Source organism: Emys orbicularis, chromosome 11 (assembly GCF_028017835.1).
Source record: "Emys orbicularis isolate rEmyOrb1 chromosome 11, rEmyOrb1.hap1, whole genome shotgun sequence".
NCBI classification, from domain to species: Eukaryota; Metazoa; Chordata; order Testudines; family Emydidae; genus Emys; species Emys orbicularis.
In genome coordinates, this window is record NC_088693.1 from 38731635 (window position 1) to 38754407 (window position 22773).

Consider the following 22773-nt stretch of genomic DNA (forward strand, 5'->3'; position numbering starts at 1 on the left):
TGGGACTCAAGGTCAGCCCTGGGTTAATAGCTTTAGGTCTCTTTGCTTTAACTTCTATTTAGCTAAAATTAGCTCTTCTGATATGAGCATTTTGACTATGCATTTAGGTGCCATTGAAATATGAAACTATTTTCTGGTTGTAAATTCTGATTACCACAAGAAACTCTAGGAATCCACATGATAAAGGGAGACAACTTAAACAGGTGAGAAATCAGAAAGTATAAAAAAAATTCATTTTAATTTTTTTGCTGCCTGAAAGTAATTTAAAAGTGATCATGCATGCAAAGCTTGTTTGCATTTTGTAATAGAAAATAAATCTAAGACGAAAATGTGTGGCCTTTCGGCCTTTAGTGAGGAAAATTTTGAAAATATATATTTACAGCATGTGTAATGCATGTGTGGCAAATATCTATTTTAATAGCACTGATTATAAGATACATTACTGAAAGAACTCTTTCTAGAGGTTAGATTTGTTTTCATAGCATGCATTACATCAGATAAGATTAAAAACAAAAGGGATATTAACTTTAAATTATCTAGGGCATAAACCAGTCATTAACTATCTGGGGTTAGGAAGAAACTTCTCCCAGGATAGGCTATTTCATAAATGACCATAAAGGAGATTCTTGCACCTTCCTCTGAATTGGTATTATCTGGCATGAAGATGAATGAATATTGAAATTTCTGAAAATTGAACTCATTTGGTGGGAAAACAATACAATAAATCTAGTATGGTAGCAGTAGAGCATAGATACAATTTTGAATTTTATTGCACACAAATTTCAAGAAATGTTTGGCACTTACTATTATATTTATGATTGTATTACTGTAGGGCCTAAGTCCCAGCTGAGAGCAGGGCCACATCATGCTCAGCATACATTGTGAAAGACACTGCGCTCTTCTGCTAGGATCCAGGCTTTGGACCTGGAGGACGGTAGCCAAGGTGAAATCCTCCTCAGTTTGTGCTTGGGTCAATGAGGAAGAACACTCCTAGATATGGTGCAAGTCTGACTATGTATTTGAGCAAGGGAGGCAGGGTAGGTAACATACTTCCTGGTCTAGGATTTTCTTCTGGTGCCTCTGTCTTCCTAGCCTGCTTGCACAGCAGAGAGAAGAAAAAAGAAAATCTCAAACATCAGTCCCTTAGAACCTGAGGGGCTTAAAGCACTCTTTGACAGAAGGGCGTGTCCCCAGGAATATGTGGTTCTGGATCTCTTGCAGAGAAGGCAGACTGTAATGTTTTGCCTTTTGTTTCAATTTAAAAGATTCTTGCTCTGTAGAGGGTTGCCTAGACACCAGCTATAGCTCAGAAGACAGGACAAAACCGGGAGGCTCTTCAGGAAATCTTGAAAATGAACTTGTGATTGCTAGATCTGGATCTGGTCCCTTAAAGCCACATATGTCCTGAAGTCCCATGGTAGGGTCTATGGAATTGGATGCACAGGAGAATGAGCATTAACTTTAGTACAGTACTCAAAATTTGGGACCAGGAAGTCACAGTTTTAGGCCAGACCTACAATACAAAGATTTGTCTGCATAGCTATGGTGGTCAGGTGTGTGAAGCCCCCCTCTCTCCAGCAGACATAGTTATGCCAGCAAACCCCACAGTGTAGGTGCAGCTAATTGTTGTTTGTGGAGGTGGTATTACCATGCTGACAGAAAAACTCCGTCTGTTGCCATATGTTGCATCTATGCCAGGGTGCTCTGTTGGAATAGCTATACCAGTATTGCTATACCAGCAAAGCATTTGTAGTATAGACAAGGCCTTAGACTCCAAGATAGAAACCAACCAGCTGCACAAACCAACCTCCAAACAACTGCTTTGCTGTCCATGCTCATCTTCCATGGGTGAAGCAATAAAGCAGAATCTTACTTTCCCTCCTACCCCACCACAAGCTTCTGTGAAGGGCACACAATGGTAAAATCCTAACAAATCCCAAGGTAAATGGCAAACTGCCTTCAGTTCAGTAATCACTCAGAGTCTGTGATAATGCAATCCATATACATTCTACATACTCCATAGCAAGGTGGCAACAAATGCAATGTCTTTTCTGACCAGCTTCTCTTGCTAGAGGTGAGTGATGGAAAACTGCCTGAAATGCACTTGGATGCATGTTTCATTTCAGATTAAATTTAGTTGGAAACAAAGAGAACTCACAATAGATTGACAGAGAATTTGATTCTTTTTAAATGCTTCTCACCTGGGATGCCGGGATTTTTGCTGTAATGTAGTTTTACTAGCATGTACCGTATTTACTGAAGGCATAAACTGTCAGCTGTAGAGAGGAGAGTATCTAAAGATGCTTCACATGCTCTCTCCTCTTTGTTGGAATATTGTAGGTCTTAAACTGTTTGTGAAGCCTACAGAAGCTCAATGACATTGTTCTGGAAACAGTGCCTATATCCCTTCACTACACCATCCATCATGAATGCAACTCCCTGTGACACTCATTTAATTATTTTGGCATAGCTTGTAAATAAACGTTCTAAGAAAGTTTAGATGAAGAGTGAATTTTACTGTCAAACTGCAGACAATAGATTTTAGAATTAGAATCAATGGCAACATGCCATGCTTATGGAGGGAAAGGATGGCTTTGTGTTTTAAGTCACTGGACTTGGACTCAGGAGATCTGGATTTACTTCCTGGCTCTGCCATAGATAATCTCTGAGATCTTTAGCTGATCCTGAGAATAAATCTCTCCATGCTTCACTTCACTTCCCTGACTGCAAAATGGGGGAACTGCTACATCTGCCTCACAGGATATTGAGGACAAATTTCATAATATTTGTGAAGAACTCACACAATGCTATGATGAGGACCATGCAAGTATCTAGACAAACACGATCTGGGGATAGAGTGTAGCAGCTTTGTAGCCAAGCAGATAAATATTTTTGACATTTCAAGAAAGTGAAAGAGAAAAATAATGTCTATTTAATTAGCTATGTATGGGCTAACTGCTTGTGACTTCCTCTGAGTCACCACCTTATGGGAGCTGACTCACATGATTTCAGTAAAGTGACGTGTCATTGGGAACACAGATGTTTTTGGGAAGTGGATAAAGAATTTAAACAATCTAGAGAAAATTTAGCTTCTTCCTTGATTATTTTTTTTCTTATTTAAGTTTTGATGAAGGTCAAACTAAAGCTACAATGAACTGCAATAGGAATGAAAGAGTTATGCTGGAGCTGCTAACAGCATTGACGCAATACAATGGAATTCAGAAAGCTACGTTTTGAAAGCTAAAGATAAGTCCTTGAAGAAGAAATGTATCTATCAGCACAGTATCCGAGAAGGTCAAAAAAGCAATGGGACAACACCAAATCTGCTGTGCAGAGTGGGGGTGTTTGCATCATCTCACCCTTTGCCTACAGGAGCGCTGACTTCCTAGCTAGGCAGCATGAAGGGGGGCTTTGAGGAAAGCTGAAGGACTACCCCATAGGTCTGTAATTATGTAGAGTCAGTTGCCACAATCGCTTTTGTAGGGTGCAGTGGTTCTAGATGCTATTCCAGTCTAGCTGGAATGACAGATATGGAGGGTTTGGTAAGCTTCTCTGCAGTGTGAAGAAGTTTCCATTACCTCTGAGCCCCCAAGCCTAATTCCCTGTGAAAACTGTGTGTGATGGGGTGTATGAACCCTGCACTGACAGGGAAAGGGTTAAGGAGGCTGTGTGCGCTAATCAATAATTACCTACTTATATAAATTGTTCTGAAATTCAATAATTTTTAATTGATTTTTTTTAAAGTTAATCTTTCATTGATAAATGTTACAAAAAATTTCATCTTTGAATAAGATCTGGAAGTCATGAATAAAGAAATGGGAATAAAGAACCAATTTAGGCCTCGAGTTTACTCTGGCGTGTGTGTGTGTGTGTGTGTGTGTGTGTGAGAGAGAGAGAGAGAGAGAGAGACGCTCACCTTGGTGTGCCTACACCAACTCTTCCAGTGTTGCTAAACACCAGTGGAACTGAACGAGTGAGAGACTTTTGTGGAAATGTCGCTAGTGTATACAAGGCCTATGAAAATATTTTTTACCCCTAAGGTGAGATCAGATTAAATTAAATAGGCTGCATAATGTCATGTGGAAAGACATTCAGCTGGTTTATTTTATTTGTTGGACATTGGTTAGCAGTTTTGCTCTCCTTGGAACAAGGGTAACAATTTTGTACCATGTTCATTTTTTATACACGCTGCTTTCAGCATTGTGCTCACACTGCTCATAAGCTGCTTAGCTAGTGCCGTCAAGTGAGTACAGTAGCACCTTTCCTCAGGAGCTTCAGCCCTTTAAACTCAAGACTCCTTTCATCTGGTGGGTCAGCAGTGCTAATTATACAGTGCTTGTCTCCAGCTAGCAGAGCTCCAGTCATAATCGTTCTGCGGTATATTATATGCTTGCAGCTATGTGCTATATCTACTGAAGCCAAGACAAAAATAACTTCAGTTCTAAATAGTCCTAGGCAAATCTCAAAAGGGTTTGATGTTTCAGTTAATGTACATACAAATGCATCTGTCATCCTGTCCCCAAATTAGCAGTACACATGCCAAACTTCTCCACTGCATAATCCTGTGTGTTACGTTCTCTTTCCCCATCTTTTCTGTCCATATATTGTCTAGTTTAGGGCCTGATGAAGTTAATGGCAAAGCTGGCATTGGTTTCAATGGGAGCAGAATTATACCCTTAAATTATAAACTCCTCTTGGCAGGGCAAGTATCATCCTGTATGTGCGAAGACTCATGTGGTACTGTAAAAATAAGAAGTTATCCAGACCTCTGGAGCGGGACATGTCATGAAGAGGCTTTATCACTAGACTTCTACTTTTATTTCCCTGTGGCTAGCATGGCTAACTCCATGAGTCCTGCCATCCTAGGCAGCCCAGCAAATGTCTACCTCTTCTGGCCCACAGTGACTACACAGACGATTACTGCATGTCTTGATTCCTGTTCTGCCTGTGGGGTATTTTGGTGCTTCCAGTCCTACAGCACTGCAACGTATCTGGGCATGCAGCCATCCGGAAACTCTAACTAGTACAGAACATGACAACATATCTTTTTAGCAATATGGGCTACTGTGAGCACATCAAACTGGTCTTTACGCTGGCATCCCATAGAATACCATGACAAATTCAAGGTCTTGGTCCATATTTTCAAGGCACTCAATTGCTTGGGCCTAGGATGATACCTACATGATCATCTGTAGCTCTGGGATGAGGACAGTGGTTGACAACTCCACTCCTCAGATATAATGGAACTGTCCACTGCCAGAGTAAAGCTTGTCTGTTTAGGAGACAGACCTTTCCTGGGGGTCAGTCCAAGATTGTGGAATGAACTCCCACAGCAATGAAGAACCCCCACAAACTTTTTACTTTAATTTTACCTCTTGAGTGAGGATAAGAGGAAAAAAAACCAACCTCACATGACAGATGATGATGATGTGTAATGCACTACTGGAGAACACTCAGACATCCCGCTCATGAGGATGATATATGAAACTAAACAGAACAGAATAGAAGCAGGAAGTTCTCTGACATACTAAAGTGAAAAAAATTAGGGAGGAATGTTATCTGAACATTTAGTTCTAGCTTTGCGAGGAAGTTCAGGTATGGGATCTAATTTTTCTGAATCAATTTGCTCTAGACAAACAACTAAACTAGATAGACGAAGTGGAAGGACCTGATTAAAAATAAATTATTGCTGTAATAGGAGATGCTCTTATTCTAACCATAACTTATACTGCCTCTGCTAAATTTTCTTATCTTGTATATTCAACACCCTTTACTTATTTTATAAGAAAATAATTTATGCTGTCAGCAATTCTGTTTATAGTTAACACAAATTTGCAATTTAATTTCACCCCATGCAGAAAACTGTGCACATACCTATTAATGACACAGCAGAGTATAAAAAGTTTTCAAAGCACTTGGTGATGGTGAAGCGTTTGAACTGGAAATTTGGCTCAAGATTCCAAACCACAATAAGTGCAAGAGTTTTTGGATCTGAGGTTTTGTTTCATGCATTTATAGAGATAAGGATCAAATTTTAACTTGGATTTGGTTTCTGACCTCCACAGCAAGGTTTGTGGATGTTCACATTCAGGGGTTTGTTTTGAGCTCCGATCTAGTTGTGAAACTTGTGATCATATGAATGTAGACACTGACTTTCACTGGCAGCGTGCATAGAGGTCCTGGTCCAAAGTCCCTTTGAAGTCTATGGAAAAACTTCCATTAAATTTAGTGGGCTTTAGATCAGGCCCATGATATATTGATTCAGCTTTTTCTATTTACTCAAATCCAGAGGGGGCAAACTACATATATTTGCAAGTAATTGACTGATGAGAGTGAGTGATGGAATATTCTTATCCTGCAAATCACCCTTGCACCTTACAAATAGCTGTAGAAGTTAATAGGTATGAAATAGAATTGCAATAGGTTTCAGTAGAAATTAAAATATATAGAATTTAATAGAGAATTTTTTGTAGAGTTGTTTGAAGCATCCTGTACAGTTCTATAGCAGGGGTATAATTCTCTATTAAATTTTGTGGGAATATTTTTTTAAATAAAAACAAACAAACCTAAGGAGAGGTTATAATTCTATAGGACTTTTCCATCTGGGAAATGCAGGCAAAGCTGCAGAAATAGGAGTTGCATGTGATTTTGGTAATCAAAAGTGCATTAATGTCATGCTAGGACAGCGCGAATTGATGAGAAGGTTAATACATTGTTTTTCCTGCTTTTATCTGATAGGTCATTGCTTGTGAACAACAGTATGACTACTCTTATGATGCTCGGTGTGACGTATGGTCCCTTGGGATCACAGCTATTGAATTGGGTGATGGAGACCCACCTTTATTTGACATGCATCCTGTGAAAACGCTTTTTAAGATTCCAAGGTATGGCACTAGATGGCTCTCTTGACTCACTAGTTTGTTGTTCACAGGGAGTCTAGTGAGAAGTAAAATAAATATTTGGTAAACAATTTCTCCTTGAATTGTAAGAAACCATCACTGGAAAATAGATAAAAAAGAGTTATCATCATTATGAGGATTCCTATTCAATCTGACTTTAGAAATAATTAATAGTTAGGGCTAGTTGAAATAATAGAATTCTAAATTTACTTTATTCTTCTCTTGGGTTTTGATTTTCTATACCATCAAAATAGACTGCAAATGTAATTTTCTTAGCTGTAATTGATAAAAGCATTTGTTTCAACAGAGGCAGAAGCTAGTATCTGAAATGTAGCATAATGTTTTTAAATGGCATTCCTCTGGAATCTTAGACTTGTCTGATTGTGGAAGAAATACATGTAATTTTGAGACTGTTATGTAGCAATCTGTCAGTTTCACTAAATTGTGTCCATCATTTCTTTTTTTAATTTGCCCTTGGATGATAAGATGTGCAATATACATATAAAAAGAAGCTGGAAGCTCTTTCCATAGTTATTAATATCACCTGAATATTTCATTTCACATGATCTGTATTTGTTTTGTTTTATCATCACCTGATTGAGGTTTCTAACTGGACAAGTCAAGATTTTATTGTCAGTGTGAAATAGGGTTTAACAAGAGGGCCACGGTAATAATAGGAAAAATCTCTCAAGAATTTGTCCAAGGTTGACTGCAAATTGGCATATGGTTGCCTTTTCCACATTGCGTTTGTAAAGGAAGAATCGCCACTGGCTGATAGCAGTTTAAAAGCTTTGACAATAAAAGTGTTTGACCTTTTGTTATTTGCACAATCGCACAATTATCACGGGCTTTTAAAATTTCTTCTGATTGCAATTTGCATTTCTGATTAGGTCTATTTATATGCAGATGAGGCTGTCTTAGGTTCTGCGTCATAATGTTATCTCCTTGTACCCGACCCAGATGTGAACTGCCACTACTCTTCCACAAATTATTCAGACTGAGGCAGCAGTTCCTCTGGTTGCCGTGGCACAAATATAAAACAGGACATGACAATTAAAGCAGCAAGGGAGGCTCCAGATTTCAAAACTAATGTCCATAAATTTAATCAGATGAATACTCAAATCAGTTTAGAAGGGCTGCAATCATGTCGTAGTGTTAAATAACAGCAAGTGATAGGAAGATCTATGGAATGGGACATGTGGATGCTTTGATTTCTGTGTATGATTTATCTCTCTCCCTACTCACTGATATATGTCTGCATGACTTTGCAATATCTAAGATGGGGTGTCTACTTTGATAAGATAAATAGTGTGTATTTACTACTTAAACTCCATAATGGCAGAATTTTTATTATTTTTTTGAGTGAAGTGATTTTCTTCTGCTTTGCATTTTACAAGCTAGAATGCCGCTACTAGAAACTATCCACTTCCACAAGACATAATAGACTATGGTGGGTGCTTGATGGGAAGAGGGACTGCTAATGGGATATGGAGCTTGTCATCTCCAGGTACTGTTTTAAATCCAATCCAGGTGGATAGTGAGTAGTGACAAAAAGTTGCTACCATCAGGGGGGCTGTTTGACCATCTAGTGGTGTTTGACCATCTCAGTCCAGTTCCTGGTGTCCATACTACATCTGATGCCCTTTTTAGCAGTCTCAGCACTGAGCATGTTGGCACTGTGGTGCTCCCCAGGGTTACTCAGAGTTGTGAGGTTCCTTGCTACTATCTACCCTTAGCATGGAGCAGGGGCTTGCGCAGGAATTTAAATTTGACCACTTTTGGAGGGGCATGTTCTGTGACCCCGCTGTGCCCCAGAGCCAGAAGAGCTTGCTCTCCCTGCCATGGCCCTAGGGCCAGAGGAGTTCTGTATCCCCATTATTGGAGGGGGTCCCATGCTGCTACTTACCACCCCACCCCCGGCCCCCGCCTTTGTGCATGCCCCTGGCGTGAAGCAGTCTTTTCTATCCATGAAAACCAACAGCCTCTGGCCACCAACACACACTGACTTCCAGGTCTCTGCAGATCGATCTCTCTCTTGTGCAGGCTACTGACAGAGACATACCAATTCCTGAGCCCCTCTGCTAGTGTCTCTCTGTTGCCCCTCTGTTGTATCCAACTCCTGTCACTGGACACTCATATGAATAACCAGGTAGGCTATCCCTGAAGGGACAGAGTACTCACAGCTTGACTAGAATAACTCAGGATCAGATTCTTTATAACAACACAGCACTGTAATCTAGCTATAGTGAAAATAAATACACATTTATTAACAAAGGTTTTAAGAGCTAGTGAGCAAGGATAGTAAGAACAATAGATTACAAATAAAACAAAACCATAAAATGCAATCCTAGATCTACACTTATCAATGGTTACCTTTTCTATTTAATAGAGTGGAGTTCCTTCCAAGCATTCAGTCTTTGTCAGACCTGCTGGTTTTCAGTCATAACCAGAATCCAAGTTTTCATGAATATCTCCCCCCAACCTACAAAGGGTTTCCTCAGTAAATGGAATAGAAACGGGTCTTTTTTCCCTTCCTCTTATAGTCCAGTAAATTTTTGAAATGCACCCCCAAATAAGACTCTTCTCCCCAAAGCTTGATGTCCAGTGTGCAGGGCCGGCTCCAGCATTTCTGCCGCCCCAAGCAAAAAAAAAAAAAAAAAGCCGGGATCGCGATCAGCGGCGGCAATTGGAAAAAAAAAAAAAAAAGCCGCGATCGGCGGCGGCAGTTCAGCGGCAGGTCCTTCACTCCTAGAGGGAGTGAGGGACCTGCTGCCCCCGAATTGCCGCAGGTGCCGCCCCTCTCCCTTGGCCGCCCCAAGCACCTGCTTGTTAAGCTGGTGCCTGGAGCCGGCCCTGCCAGTGTGCTCCCTCCTGTTGGTTTTACATATTGACCTCACATGCAAACAGGGCTTCCATTGTGTTGGCTTAATTTACATGTGACAGAGAGAGATACATCTTATCTACTGTCTGGAAAAAAACCTGTTTGTCAACTGCCTGGTTACACATGTATTTTTGGTAGGTACACAAAATTCCGTACACCTAGACCATGCATATATCTTGCAGTGCTTCTGATGACCAGTGTGATATGAGCGTTCATTTGATACCTCACAAGGCATTCTTTATAGATAAATACCATGAAAGCAGTATGTTTGGTGAGCAGTGAGTTTGTCAGGTCAGATAGGAGTTGCTGTTACAGAACAGTCAACCCTTTGCCAATAGGCCTTGAGGAGTTTTTAGGGTTACAGGCACCTCTCGTACTCAAAGATTTTGTCTCCAGGACATGGTTCAAGCACACTGAAGGGGCAGTATGTGGAAGCATTGCACATGGGGGAAGCTTGCAGCATAGCTGCCTGCGTTGTATAAATCCTCTGAATTTAATTTTCCATGGCCGTCAATTTGGCACCTTTCATGAGCAGGACAGTCACTATAAGGAGGCAGGCCTTTAGAGCAAGGTGTGCACATGAAGCTGTGATCCTGTGATGCTCTTATTTTATGTGTCACACACTTCTGAATTTCTAAGAAATCTGCTGGTGGCAGAGACATCAGACATTTTTGTTCTTAGAATTGCTGTAGCCTCTTACAGAGGAGACATGCACATGATGCTCAATCATGGAGACTTTACTTTTGTTCCTTCTTGTTGTTTTCCCTTAACTGAAAATAAGTCATTTGATTGAAAGTCTATGGTTGTTCATTATGTATGGAGGGAAAACAATACAATGGACTCGTAATATCTTCTCTTAATATCTAGTTTCAGAGTAGCAGCCGTGTTAGTCTGTATCCGCAAAAAGAACAGGAGTACTTGTGGCACCTTAGAGACTAACAAATTTATTAGAGCATAAGCTTTCGTGGGCTACAACCCACTTCTTCGGATGCATATAGAGTGAAACATATATTGAGGAGATATATATATACACACACATACAGAGAGCATGAACAGGTGGGAGTTGTCTTACCAACTCTGAGAGGCCAATTAAGTAAGAGAAAAAAAACTTTTGAAGTGATAATCAAGATGGCTCAGTACAGACAGTTTGATAAGAAGCAAGTGTGAAAATACTTACAAGGGGAGATAGATTCAATGTTTGTAATGGCTCAGCCATTCCCAGTCTTTATTTAATCCTGTGTTGATTGTGTCTAGTTTGCATATCAATTCCAGCTCAGCAGTCTCTCGTTGGTCAATATATGTTTCACTCTATATGCATCCGAAGAAGTGGGTTGTAGCCCACGAAAGCTTATGCTCTAATAAATTTGTTAGTCTCTAAGGTGCCACAAGTACTCCTGTTCTTAATATCTATTGATCCAATCAATCACAATTTAATTAATTAATTAATTAATTAAAAAATCCCACTGCCTTTTGGCTTGTGTAAGTGATAAACCCTGCTCTCATGATCAGCTGATTTATTCATAGGCCCAAACAAACATATTTAGTTCTCTGGAGTGCTGGTGCAAAGCAAATCAAAGGAGAGGGAGGAAAGGGAACTCAATTGAGCTCCCCAACATTCAATTGCTTCTGCAGATTCTCAGTTATACAGCATTGGATCCACCAGTACGCTGAGGTGGAAGTTCCCAGGGAGGCACAGTGCTCTCTGCATACCCACCCCAACCTGGATTAAAAAAAAAAAAATTAAAAGGTATGTATATGGGGGGAGGCAGCTCCCAGTTTTTCACTCTCCCATAGTGTCCCATGCTAAAATGGAGGCTCTCTGTTTCTTCAGGCTTTCATTGTCATATGGTTTAAATGGCATTTACAAGTTAAGTTTCTGCTATTTGTACATATATAATGATGCAGGGATGAGATTGCACTGAAGTTTGTTACAGAATTCCACGGTGACTATGATAACCTACAGTCAAAATAAACATTTCATCTGGAAATATAAAATGCCACCAAGTTAGAATGGACAATAAAAGTTATGAAGTATTGATTTACTGTACATATCTCATTTCTGCAAAGCATCCTCTATTATTCCAACTTCATTGATTCCCTATTGGCCATTTTGCTGACTGGACTGATTTGAATCCTAGTTTGGGGGAGGGGTGTAACTGCCATTTGCAATGAGCGACCCATGTGTTTGTTTTGGATTGTCTGAAAAATATCATGTCCTCGTTCCCCTACATACATGGCTACAGCTGGTCCATACCTTTCCATTTCCAACAGCATTTTTGTGTGTCAGACTGGTTGTATGCACTACGCCGGGGTAGGCAACCTATGGCATGCGTGCCGAAGGCAGCTCGCGAGCTGATTTTCAGTGGCACTCATGCTGCCCGGGTCCTGGCCAGTCCGGGGGGCTCTGCATTTTAATTTAATTTTAAATTAACTTAAACATTTTAAAAACCTTATTTACTTTACATGCAACAATAGTTTAGTTATATATTATAGACGTATAGAAAGAGACCTAAAAACGTTAAAATGTATTACTGGCACGCGAAACCTTAAATTAGAATGAATAAATTAAGACTCGGCACATCACTTCTGAAGGTTGCCGACCCCTGCGCTACGCATTTCATCACATTAGCATAGAATTTTGAGATGTTTCATCAAGGAAAGGACAGTTAACCCTCATGAATTAATTTAAGAAATGTTAGTGCTAGTGAAAAGTGCCAGACTGACAGATTTGGACACAGAAGTCATCTACTTGTTCAAGGGACAGATACAGCATAGCCAGCATTAGTGCAAGCTTCCCTACACTAAAACCCCAATATTCCTTAATCCCTGAATTTGGGTGATAGAATAGTTAAGTTGCCATGCTAATTCAATCCTGGGTCTTTCTGATCAGTTTGTCAACAAGCATGCCAGTAACAGTGGCGTTATGATTTAGACACTTGTCAGCTAGGAATTGGAATGAGACCACAAATTAATTTCCAATAAACGACCAAAGAGCAGGATAGTTCTCTCTTGCACTCTCTTTTTAATAGAATTATTATTCTTTTTTGCTGTCCTCTAAAGGACTGATCCAAAGCCCATTGAAGATAATGGATCAGGCCCTGAAAGAACAACAAAATTATCCCGGGGCTGGAAGGATTGATTTCTTAGGAAAGTTTATCTATCTATCTATCATCTTAGTTATGCAGTGATTGTGGAAGAAGTAACTGTCTACAAATATTTGAAGGATGTTGGCACCAAGGAGAGTAAATGAATGTGGCCGGGTTGTATAACTAGGAGCAATGGAAGAAAATTTAAGGAAGGAAACTGATCTGGTAGAAGCCACACTGCTTGGGACTTTTAAAACTAAACTGGACAAAACAATCATAGAAATGTCAGGCCGCACGGGTCTTTGAGTCATCACGTTCCAGTCCTCCACCCAGCAGCTTTCAGACAGCAGCTGGGACCGGGGTCCATGATGTCCAACAGGGGCACAAGCCCCACCCCTACTTTGTGATTGGGAGAGATCCAAGGCTCCTGATTAGGCTGTAGCTCCTTTTTAAGCCACAGGAGGAAACAGGTACAACTGGGCTTCTCCCTGCCATGGACTGCTGGTCTGGTGTTGATCTGTTCCTGCCTTCTGATCCTGACCTCCAGGTATCCTGGCTCAGCCTGACCCTGGGTAACTGCTTCCTGGTTCCTGCCCTCTGGTTCCGTGTCCTGAACCTGACCTCCTGGTATCCTAACTCTTGGTAACTGCATCCTGGTTCCGTGTCCCGAATCTGACCTCCTGGGTTCCTGATTCTGTGTGGCTCTTGGTAACTGACTCTTGATCACTGCCCACCCATTTGTTCCTTGATTTGGATCTCCTGGTATTCTAACCTGGCCTGATTCCTGGAAACTGGCTCCTGGCCCCTCAGCCCATGCCCAATGCTAACCCCTAAGCCAGGCTGTCCATGCCCTGGCCCTGACAAGAAAGCATAGAAACGTAGGGCTGGAAGGGACCTGGAGAAGTCATCTAGTCCATTCATCTGCACTGAAGCAGGACCACATAAACCTAGACCATCTTTGACAGGTATTTGTCCAACCTCTTTCTTTAAAACCTTCAATGATGGGGCTTCCATAACCTCCCTTGGAAGCCTATTCCAGAGCTTAAATACTCTTATATCTAGAACATTTTTCCTAATTTCTAACCTACAACTCTGTTGCTGCAGATTAAGCCAGTTACATCTTGTCCTGCCTTCAGTGGACATGGAGAACAATTGATAACCATCCTCTTTAAACAGCCTTTAACATATATGAAAACTGTTATCAAGTTCTCCCTCAGTTGTCTTTTCTCAAGACTACACATGCTCATCTTTTAAACCTTTCCTTATAGGTCAGGTTTTCTAAACCATTCTCATTTTTGTTGCTCTCCTCTGGAGTCTTTCCAATTTATCCACATCTTTCCTAAAGTGTGGTGCCCAGAATTGAACACACTACTCCAGCTGAGGCCTCACCAGTGCTGATTAGAGCAGGACAGTTACCTCCTGTGTCTGACATGTAACACTCTTGTAAATACACCCCAGAATGATACTAACTTTTTTTTGCAACTGCAGCACATTGTTGAGTCATATTCAATTTGTGATCCACTATAACTCCCAGATCTTTTTCAACAGTACTACCACCTAGCCAGTTATTCTCCATTTTATAGTTGTGCATTTGATTTTCCCTTCCTAAGTGCAATTATCTGTACTGAATTCATCTTGTTGAATTCAGACCAATTCCCCAATTTGTCAAGATTGTTTTGAATTCTAACCCTGTCATCTAAAGTACATGCAACCCCGCCCTGCTTGGTGTCACTTGCAGATTTTATAAGCATAGTCTCCACACCGTTATCCAAGTTATTAATGAAAATATTGAATAGTATCAGACCCAGGACTGACCCCTGCAGGACTCCACTAGATATACCTTCCCAGTTGCACAGTGAACCATTGATAACTATTCTCTGAATATGGTGTTGCAACTAGTTTTGCACCCACCTTACAGTAATTTCATCTAGATCACATTTCCCTAGTTTGCTGATGAGAATATCATGGGGGACTGTGTCAAAAGCCGTACTAAAATCAAGAGATATCATGTCTGCTGCTTCCTCTCTATCCATTAGGCCAGTAACTCTGTCAAAGAAGGAAATTAGGTTTTTTTGGCATGATTTGTTCTTGACAAATCCATGTTAGCTATTCCTTATAACCCTGTTATCCTCTAGTTGCTTACAAATTGATTAGTTAATAACTTGTTCCATCATCTTTCCAGTTATCAATGGGAAACATATAGGGGACAATCCTGCACTGGCAGGGATATGGCCTGGATGGCTGAGGGATCTTTTCCCTCTCCGACTTCTGTGAAAAAATAGTTGAATCCAATGCATTTCAGTAAGAGCTAAGGGCGCGATCCAGAGCTCACTGAAGTGACTTGGAGTTTTTCCGTTGACTTTAATGGGCTTTGGATCAGGCTCTAAATGAGTGTACCTCTTCCCATAGTCATGCCCTTCACACACAAACAAATCCCTATTAAGGGTCTTAGCCTGTAGTCGCTGTGGATTTGGAACCCCACTGAAGTTAATAGGCATTGTATACACTGGACTGCTGGATTTCTAATGCTTTCATGCGTTGGTTTCAGTGGAAATGTTAAAAATAGAAAAAACTTAGAAATAGCCAAACATTCTTGTCAGCAAGCAAACAACATACAGGGTCTGATATTAAAATGTAGCTATTACAAGGTATAAATCCAACACATTCTTCTAGCAGGAAAGAAATTAAAAATCTATGTAGATTATATACAAAAGTGTATCCTTAGAACAGAAGTTCAGTCCAGAAATGCTTCAGAATATGGGATACTCATAACTTATTTATAACACTTCCTCTAACTTGAAAGTGAAATACAGAGGTTATGGGGAAACTCTAGAAAGATCTTTACACTTTTCAGTCAGTGACTGTGATGGAAGAAACTAAATCAGGTTTCTCAGTTTGAACTTTGGACACTGTTTTGTGCATGCTGATTGGCTGTTTGTCCCAACTTTTTACAGCCGTCTTCCTCACAGTCCCCTCATTGTTAGCCTCTCTTTTTGCCACCCATGCTCCTCTCCATCCTTCCTTCCACCTGCTCCATATCCCTCTTCCCCCTTGCTTCCTTTCCCCCTCTTTGCTCCTATTTACTCACAGCCTCCTGCCATTCCTGATCCAGATCTGAATTCTGTAACTCCAACCAATGGCTAATCGAAACCCTTCATATTGTTCTCCAGGGCGTTGATCCCTAGGGAATAGCTAGCCACCCCCAAGTAGTTTGTCTTTACACTATGAACACCATAGAGGTACCCTGTGGTGCAGACACAGACTACAGCATCAGAAGCGGTTTTGGAACTCCACCTGCCCAAGCGACAGTAGCTTGGTTGATGGAAGCATTCTTCTGGTGACCTAACTGTGTCTACTTAGATCAGCATAGCTATGGCACTCAGGGTGTGGATTTAACCAGGCCCATATTTCAGAGCAATGATGAATTAATGTAATGGTTTGATCTTGGCAATGTACATGTGAGCATGCATTGAAGCCAATGGGACTTCTCATCTGAATGAAGTTACTCATGTGCATGTGTGCTGGCAGGATCATGCCTTAAGGCATCACACCAGGAATGTTTGAGAACCATTTAAAGGCAGTATTGTTTAAACCAAAATGAAAACCTTTTCATGCGAAATTACACAGAACATAACAAAATATGTTTTCTAGCTGCATAGATTATTTTCCATCTCCTAACATGAAAAATAAATTAATTGAAAATGGAATCTCAGGCATTCATTTTCTCTGTTGCTGTATGGATCTGTGAAGCATTTGCAGATGGTGGAGAGTTGGCTGGTCACCTGGAGCTGGCTGTCTCCCTTTATTCCAAATCTTGCTAAAAGAGGCTTAAAATTCATAACTCTCCCAACATTACTCCTCCATGTAAGCGATTGCTGTAGCTGCCGTGGTTATGGGAGCATGCCTGAGAGGGGACATGTCCATAAATGGGAGGGCAGATGGCCTGTGTGACCTGTAATGGGAGGTGAGAGTGGGCTATAAGATGCTCACTATTGAGATGAAATTAATTCTATGGTGACGTTTGTGAACCCCAAGAACTAAGATGTCTTTTTCCAGCAACCCCTCTCATTGCTCCAAGGTTCCTGCTCTCTCCTTGTTTTCATTACTCTCTTTCTCTGATTGTGGAGGGCCCGCACCTTTGCCCTTACGATTTTGACTTTGCTATTAAAAGCCTCCAATTCCCCATGTCTGCTCAGGGCCCTAGCGAGTCTGGTGAGTGTGTTTGGTTTGAATGTAGATCGTTCTTAATGGGACCCTACAGGTACAGCAAGCTTCAGTCATTCCCTCACTCTACTTAGCCCAAGCACCAATTGTCTTGTCCGATTTGCTTTTCCTTTATGGATGGGAAGCGGAGGGGTTTCTGCCTTCTTACTTGCACAGGTGCATTTGCATTCTGCCCTGCCCCTCCTCCATGTAGGGTGGGACCTTATTAGCAGTATTATAGTGGAAGGCTGGTAGATATTGAGGGACAGTGTCACTTGGGAAAAAAAAACAAGGGCGCTGTTTCCCATCCCCATTTTTAATGTATTTAAAAGGATATAGCCAAACTACTTAGCAGCCGGCAACACATAAGTGTCACAGTGGGAACTGCTGGATGGTGAGCGCTTTTAAAATTCTGCCCTTTGTTTGGGTGTCTAAATGGAAACTGAGCTCTTGATAATTTGATCCCAGCTGTGGATGCTGAGTACTTGAAAAGCTGGCCCCAAACTTGTTTGAAAATCTGTGTTTAAGAAAACTCTAGTGGCCAAACTCTTCCCTTTTCCTGGTCCTGTGGAAAATCCAGTGCCTGCAGCAAGAATTAGATAGCAGAGATGTTTTTTAAAAAGTCTCAGTTAAGTTTCAGGTCAAAATGTTTCATTATACACTAACTTTTTGATCCTAGCTTTGTATGTTTGTATAGCTTTAGAAGAGGAATGGATATATGTTCATGGGCTAATGCACAAACGTTATAAAGACCACTTTCATACCCTCACAAACGTTTAATTATATGCATCCTTAACATCATGGAGGTAGTGCTGGGGTTACATGCAAGCACCTTACCCTAAAACTGATCAGGAGAAGAAAGCATAATCTTAAAGCAAATGTTAATCTTTTATTTTGTGATAATGCACACATTCTCCCTCATGAAAATGAATTCTTGGAACTAGCTCATAAATCTCCTGAATAGGGACCTCCGGTGCCTACAGATAGAGATAAATCATACTGAGAAGACACTGAACCATGAAATGATTCTGTTAACATGTCATCTGTCTAGAATATATTTTCAAATCTCCAACAGAAGGGTCTAAATTATGAAGGGAATGTGGCCTAGCAAAGTTGGTAATTCAGGATTTGATACTTTTAACCTCTTCCATCTGCTGCCACTACTTAAGTGTGTCTGTTTTGGCACAATATTATAAGGTAAAAGATTGTCTAATGTTGACTGTCATTAGAACTAACCATTTTAAAGTGAAATAGACCCATAAATTCTTCAAGCTATGTTATCTTATGAAAAGTATTACATCATATAGATTAAATCTCTTAAGCTAGTAGCACCCTGAAATTTTGAAAAGAAAACTAATGGCTAGGATAAGAACTGTGGCAAAAAAGAGATAAATATCTTGCATTGTAGTTTGGGAATTATGGGTATAAATACCAGTACAGAATGACGTATTTATTTCCAGGCTGTAGATGTATTGTCTTTATGGATCTAACTCTTCATTATGCTGCTGACAGGGGATTGGTAGAGAGAGGGCAGTTTTCTGCATGACCGCTGGTAGTTAAGGGACAGTTTCTGATTCTGCCTGTGAGACTTAGAGCCAGATTCTGCTCTCACATCAATGTAAATCAGGAGTAACTCTTTTGAAGGCAACGGAATACAATTGGTTTAAAACTGTTGTGAGATCAGAATTGGGCCCTTAATTTCTCTAGCTCATAGTTTTTCAATCTATTAAAAAGAGCATAATGATATTTACTTACCTCACAGAGTTGGTTTAAGTAATTAATATTGACAAAGTATTTTGAGAACCTCCAAAGACAGGTGCTAAAGAAGTGCAAAATTTCTTCTTCTTATTATTTATTATTTATTATTATTTATTATTAGATGGATACAATATAATGAAAGGATGGAATAAACCTATGCTTTGTTTTTATAAATAGCGTAGCCATGAGATCAAGTGGCTTAGAAGATGCCAAAGTAGTTTTGTGTGTCCGTCACTCTGTGTCTTTGTGTGGGGAAGGAAAGGCCCATACACTGGAGTGTGATCTCTTTCTTTCCTCACCTTTTGGCTAGTTAAGGACAAAAAAAAAAGTGGACACACATCTTTCTTGGATAATATTTCCTACTTGAAAGCTCTAGCTTTTCTTACTTGCAAATGGATCCACCATGTATTCTGTCAGGTTTCAGAGTAGCAGCAGTGTTAGTCTGTATCTGCAAAAAGAACAGGAGTACGTGTGGCACCGTAGAGACTAACACATTTATTTGAGCACGAAAGCTTATGCTCAAATAAATTTGTTAGTCTCTACGGTGCCACAAGTACTCCTGTTCTTTTTGCATGTATTCCCAGCCACCACAATGAAGAGACTCGGGTTATTCTGCTCTTTGTAGTGATTCTGAAATATTGTCCAGCTGGCAGTCTGAGTTCTGCACACGTGGAAATGGAGGGAATATTGCAAACATGAACTATAGAAGAAAACTCTGTTGATAAGTTAAGTAGCGAAAGAGCCAAAAGAAGGAATCTCAGTTATTAAAAATGAAATATTTGATAGTTATAATAATAAAAGAGGAATGCTTAATAAAGTCTTATGCTGAACAATTCGGTGGAAGGTTTGAATCTATCAGAGCTTAAGTTGTCTCATACTTACTGGCTATATGGAAAACATAGTCCTTAAGTCACATTAAAGGGTTCTAAATTCTGCCATGAATGCATGTGGCTCATATTGACTTCAATGTGAGCCCTGTGTGCATATCTGAGGGAATAATTTTACGTTTCCAGGTCAAAATGTTATCATGTGATATGTTTTTGCTGTGGTAAGGTGTAGGCTTGGAAATAGGTGCTAAGTTATGAGAGCCTTGTAAGTACCCAGATAAGTAGAAATATACCACTACCTCGATATAACGTGACCCGACATAACATGAATTCGGATATAACGCGGTAAAGCAGCGCTCCGGGGGTGTGTGTGTGCACTCCGGTGGATCAAAGCAAGTTCAATATAACACGGTTTCACCTATAACGCAGTAAGATTTTTTGGCTCCCGAGGACAGCGTTATATCGAGGTAGAGGTATATGAGATTTTCTTTGTTCTCTTTTCAGAGTAGCCGCCGTGTTAGTCTGTATCCGCAAAAATAACAGGAGTACTTGTGGCACCTTAGAGACTAAAAAATTTGTTAGTCTCTAAGGTGCCACAAGTACTCCTGTTATTTTTGTTCTCTTTGCTTGTCTTATATGAAGAGTAAAGGGAGTAAAGATGCTGGTCAGAGGCAGCAAGGAAGAATGGTCTAGGGCTTAGGGCACTAGCCTGGGACTTGAGAACCTACATTCAATCCCCTGTTCTGCTGCAGACTTCCCCAGGCAAGTCTCTTAGGACCAGATTTCCAAAGGCATTTAGGTGCCTAAAGATGCAGATAGGCATCTAGTGGGATTCTCAAAAGCACCTAGACACCTAACTTCTATTGATCTCACTAGATATCTATCTGTATCATTAGGAGCCTAAATACCTTGAAAATCTGATCCTCACTCTCTCTGTGCCTCAGTTCTTTTTCAGTAAAATGGGAATTATAGTTCTTTTCTGCATTGGGCGGGGGCTAGGGGGGAGCTGTGAGGATAAATACATTAAAGCTTATGAGACACTCAGCTATTATGGTGATTGGCAGGGCATATAAGTACCTAAGACAGATAGAAGCCATTCTGAGACATTTCTTCTTGTTCTATTGTACATAATGGGGGTGTTTCTAGTCTTAGGTTGTTTGTGGGATTGACTAAGGGGTATTGCTATCCCCACCGAATTTTCTGGAAGTGCATCAGCACAGTTGCCATTTACAACTAGTGCTATAACTGTACCATGGTGTTCAAGACATTCTCAGTACAAGTGCTGCAAACAGCACGGTAGTTACTAATTTTGTTAACAAACCCTGTATAAGAAACTTATTATAAACCTAGGAAATTGGTATCGGGAGAAAGGCTAAACTGCTATTTCAGCTGGAGGTCACCCCCATGGTTTTCAGCCATAGCTCCTCCTTTTCTGTGTAGCTTGAGGGGTCCTTATTAGAACTTTTCTAAAGCTTAAAAATGCTCCTTTTGGTTCTAGGATGGACAAAGCTTCAGTTCTTATTGAACCAAAAGTTTGCTTACCCTTGTGAGAGTTCCGTATAATCTTTTGGATACTCCCATCATCAACTGAACTGGGGATACAGAATGCTAAGGTCTTCATGGAAAGTGTACTACCAGATACCCGTATAATCATTCCGTTTTTTAAATCCAGTCTATTAAATTATTCACACAACAGTGTGAAAGTTAAGGAACGATGTGGGTTACTGTGATAGCCTTTTACTTATGAGGGCTGGTGAAATAGGTCTTAGTTCCATGGGAAATGAGTTGTGTTGTCTCAGGCTCTGGGATTTCAATATTTTGTCACCATTAAAAAGCCAACAGTTTGTCACAGTTTGCAGCTATTAGGTGTATTAAAGTCAGGACTTTGTACTGGCCGAGCTGGGTCGGGAACCTTGCACAGAATCCAATCCCTGTGAAAAGTGGTAGTGGCAGTGGCCAAATTCATCATTGGTGTAATCCACTGGCTTAAATGCAGTTGTGCCAGGGATGAATTGACTCAATAATGTGTTGCTGATTGTAGGGTGTAGTAGTGGCTAAAAGAGCAAAGAGAGAGAGGTGTGTGTGCTTCTAAAGCCACATAAATACATCCATTAATTATTGCCCTTTTAGACCTAAATGGCTACAATCAAAATAGTATTTGTGTGGCAGATCTTAGCATTCATATGATAGCAAAATGAGGGCCTGATTCTCCACTGCCTTACACCATGAATAGTCAATTATACATATCCGCAGTGGTGGTAAAATGATATAAAGTCAGAATTCTGCACTCAGACTGGGTGGTAGTGTTTTACATCCACATGGTACTCACTTTGTACAGGTATATTATACAAGATGCAAGGCTTTAAGAATGTAAGTTCTTCCCATTATAGCTTAACTCTTTCCTAAACATTACCTAAAACTCTTTCTTTAAACATTAACACTCTGGTCTATACTATTTGCTATATATAATTTCTTAGGTGAATTATATTTTCAAATATATAACAGTTAGTGCAGGATGAATTAAGAATGTATTCAATAGATTTTGCCTTTTTTTTTTTTCTGTTCACCAATTTTCCACAAATAGATTGTGATTTTAGCAGATGCATTCATTGTGCACATCTATTTACTGAATAATTTCAGCAGGTAATTCAGGGTCTGTAGCTTGTTCATGAGCAGTTCACTGTCAGTCTTTGATATTCAGAATTTCAGCAGTTTGGATAGGACACAGGCACGTGGTACACTGCTGTTTCTTGATTTGATAAGAGTCATTCTTAGACTACGTTTCTAGTATGAATACTTGCGATTGCAAACATAAAAAAATCCTTTATATAAATATTCTGCAACATTTGCTTAAAATGTGCAGTTTCAGCAAGCATTCCTGCCAGTAAACCCGTTTGCTAGAGCATTTGTGGAAAGTGAGCACAGATGAGACGTGAGCACAATCAAAATGAATTAGCTGAGAATTGTACATGAATAATCATGGAAACATGTTGGTAGTATTTGCTCAGCTCTGATACTAGCTATTCCCTTTACAAACAGAGGGAAAGGCCCGTCTTTTGTATGCTGTGGTGTCCTGTGTTCTGCTCTTTGACTTTTTCAGAATTCTAGTACAGAACAGA

General features: G+C 40.2%; 1 protein-coding gene across 1 annotated transcript in view; it reads left to right on the plus strand.

The window, feature by feature from the left end:
* The window catches only part of MYO3B (myosin IIIB), a 296479-nt gene that overhangs the window by 62530 nt on the left and 211176 nt on the right, over nucleotides 1–22773 (plus strand). Inside the window, exon 9 of the mRNA XM_065413693.1 lies at nucleotides 6739–6884. Coding sequence (XP_065269765.1) covers nucleotides 6739–6884 — 146 coding nt within the window. The remainder of the gene's footprint in view (nucleotides 1–6738; nucleotides 6885–22773) is intronic.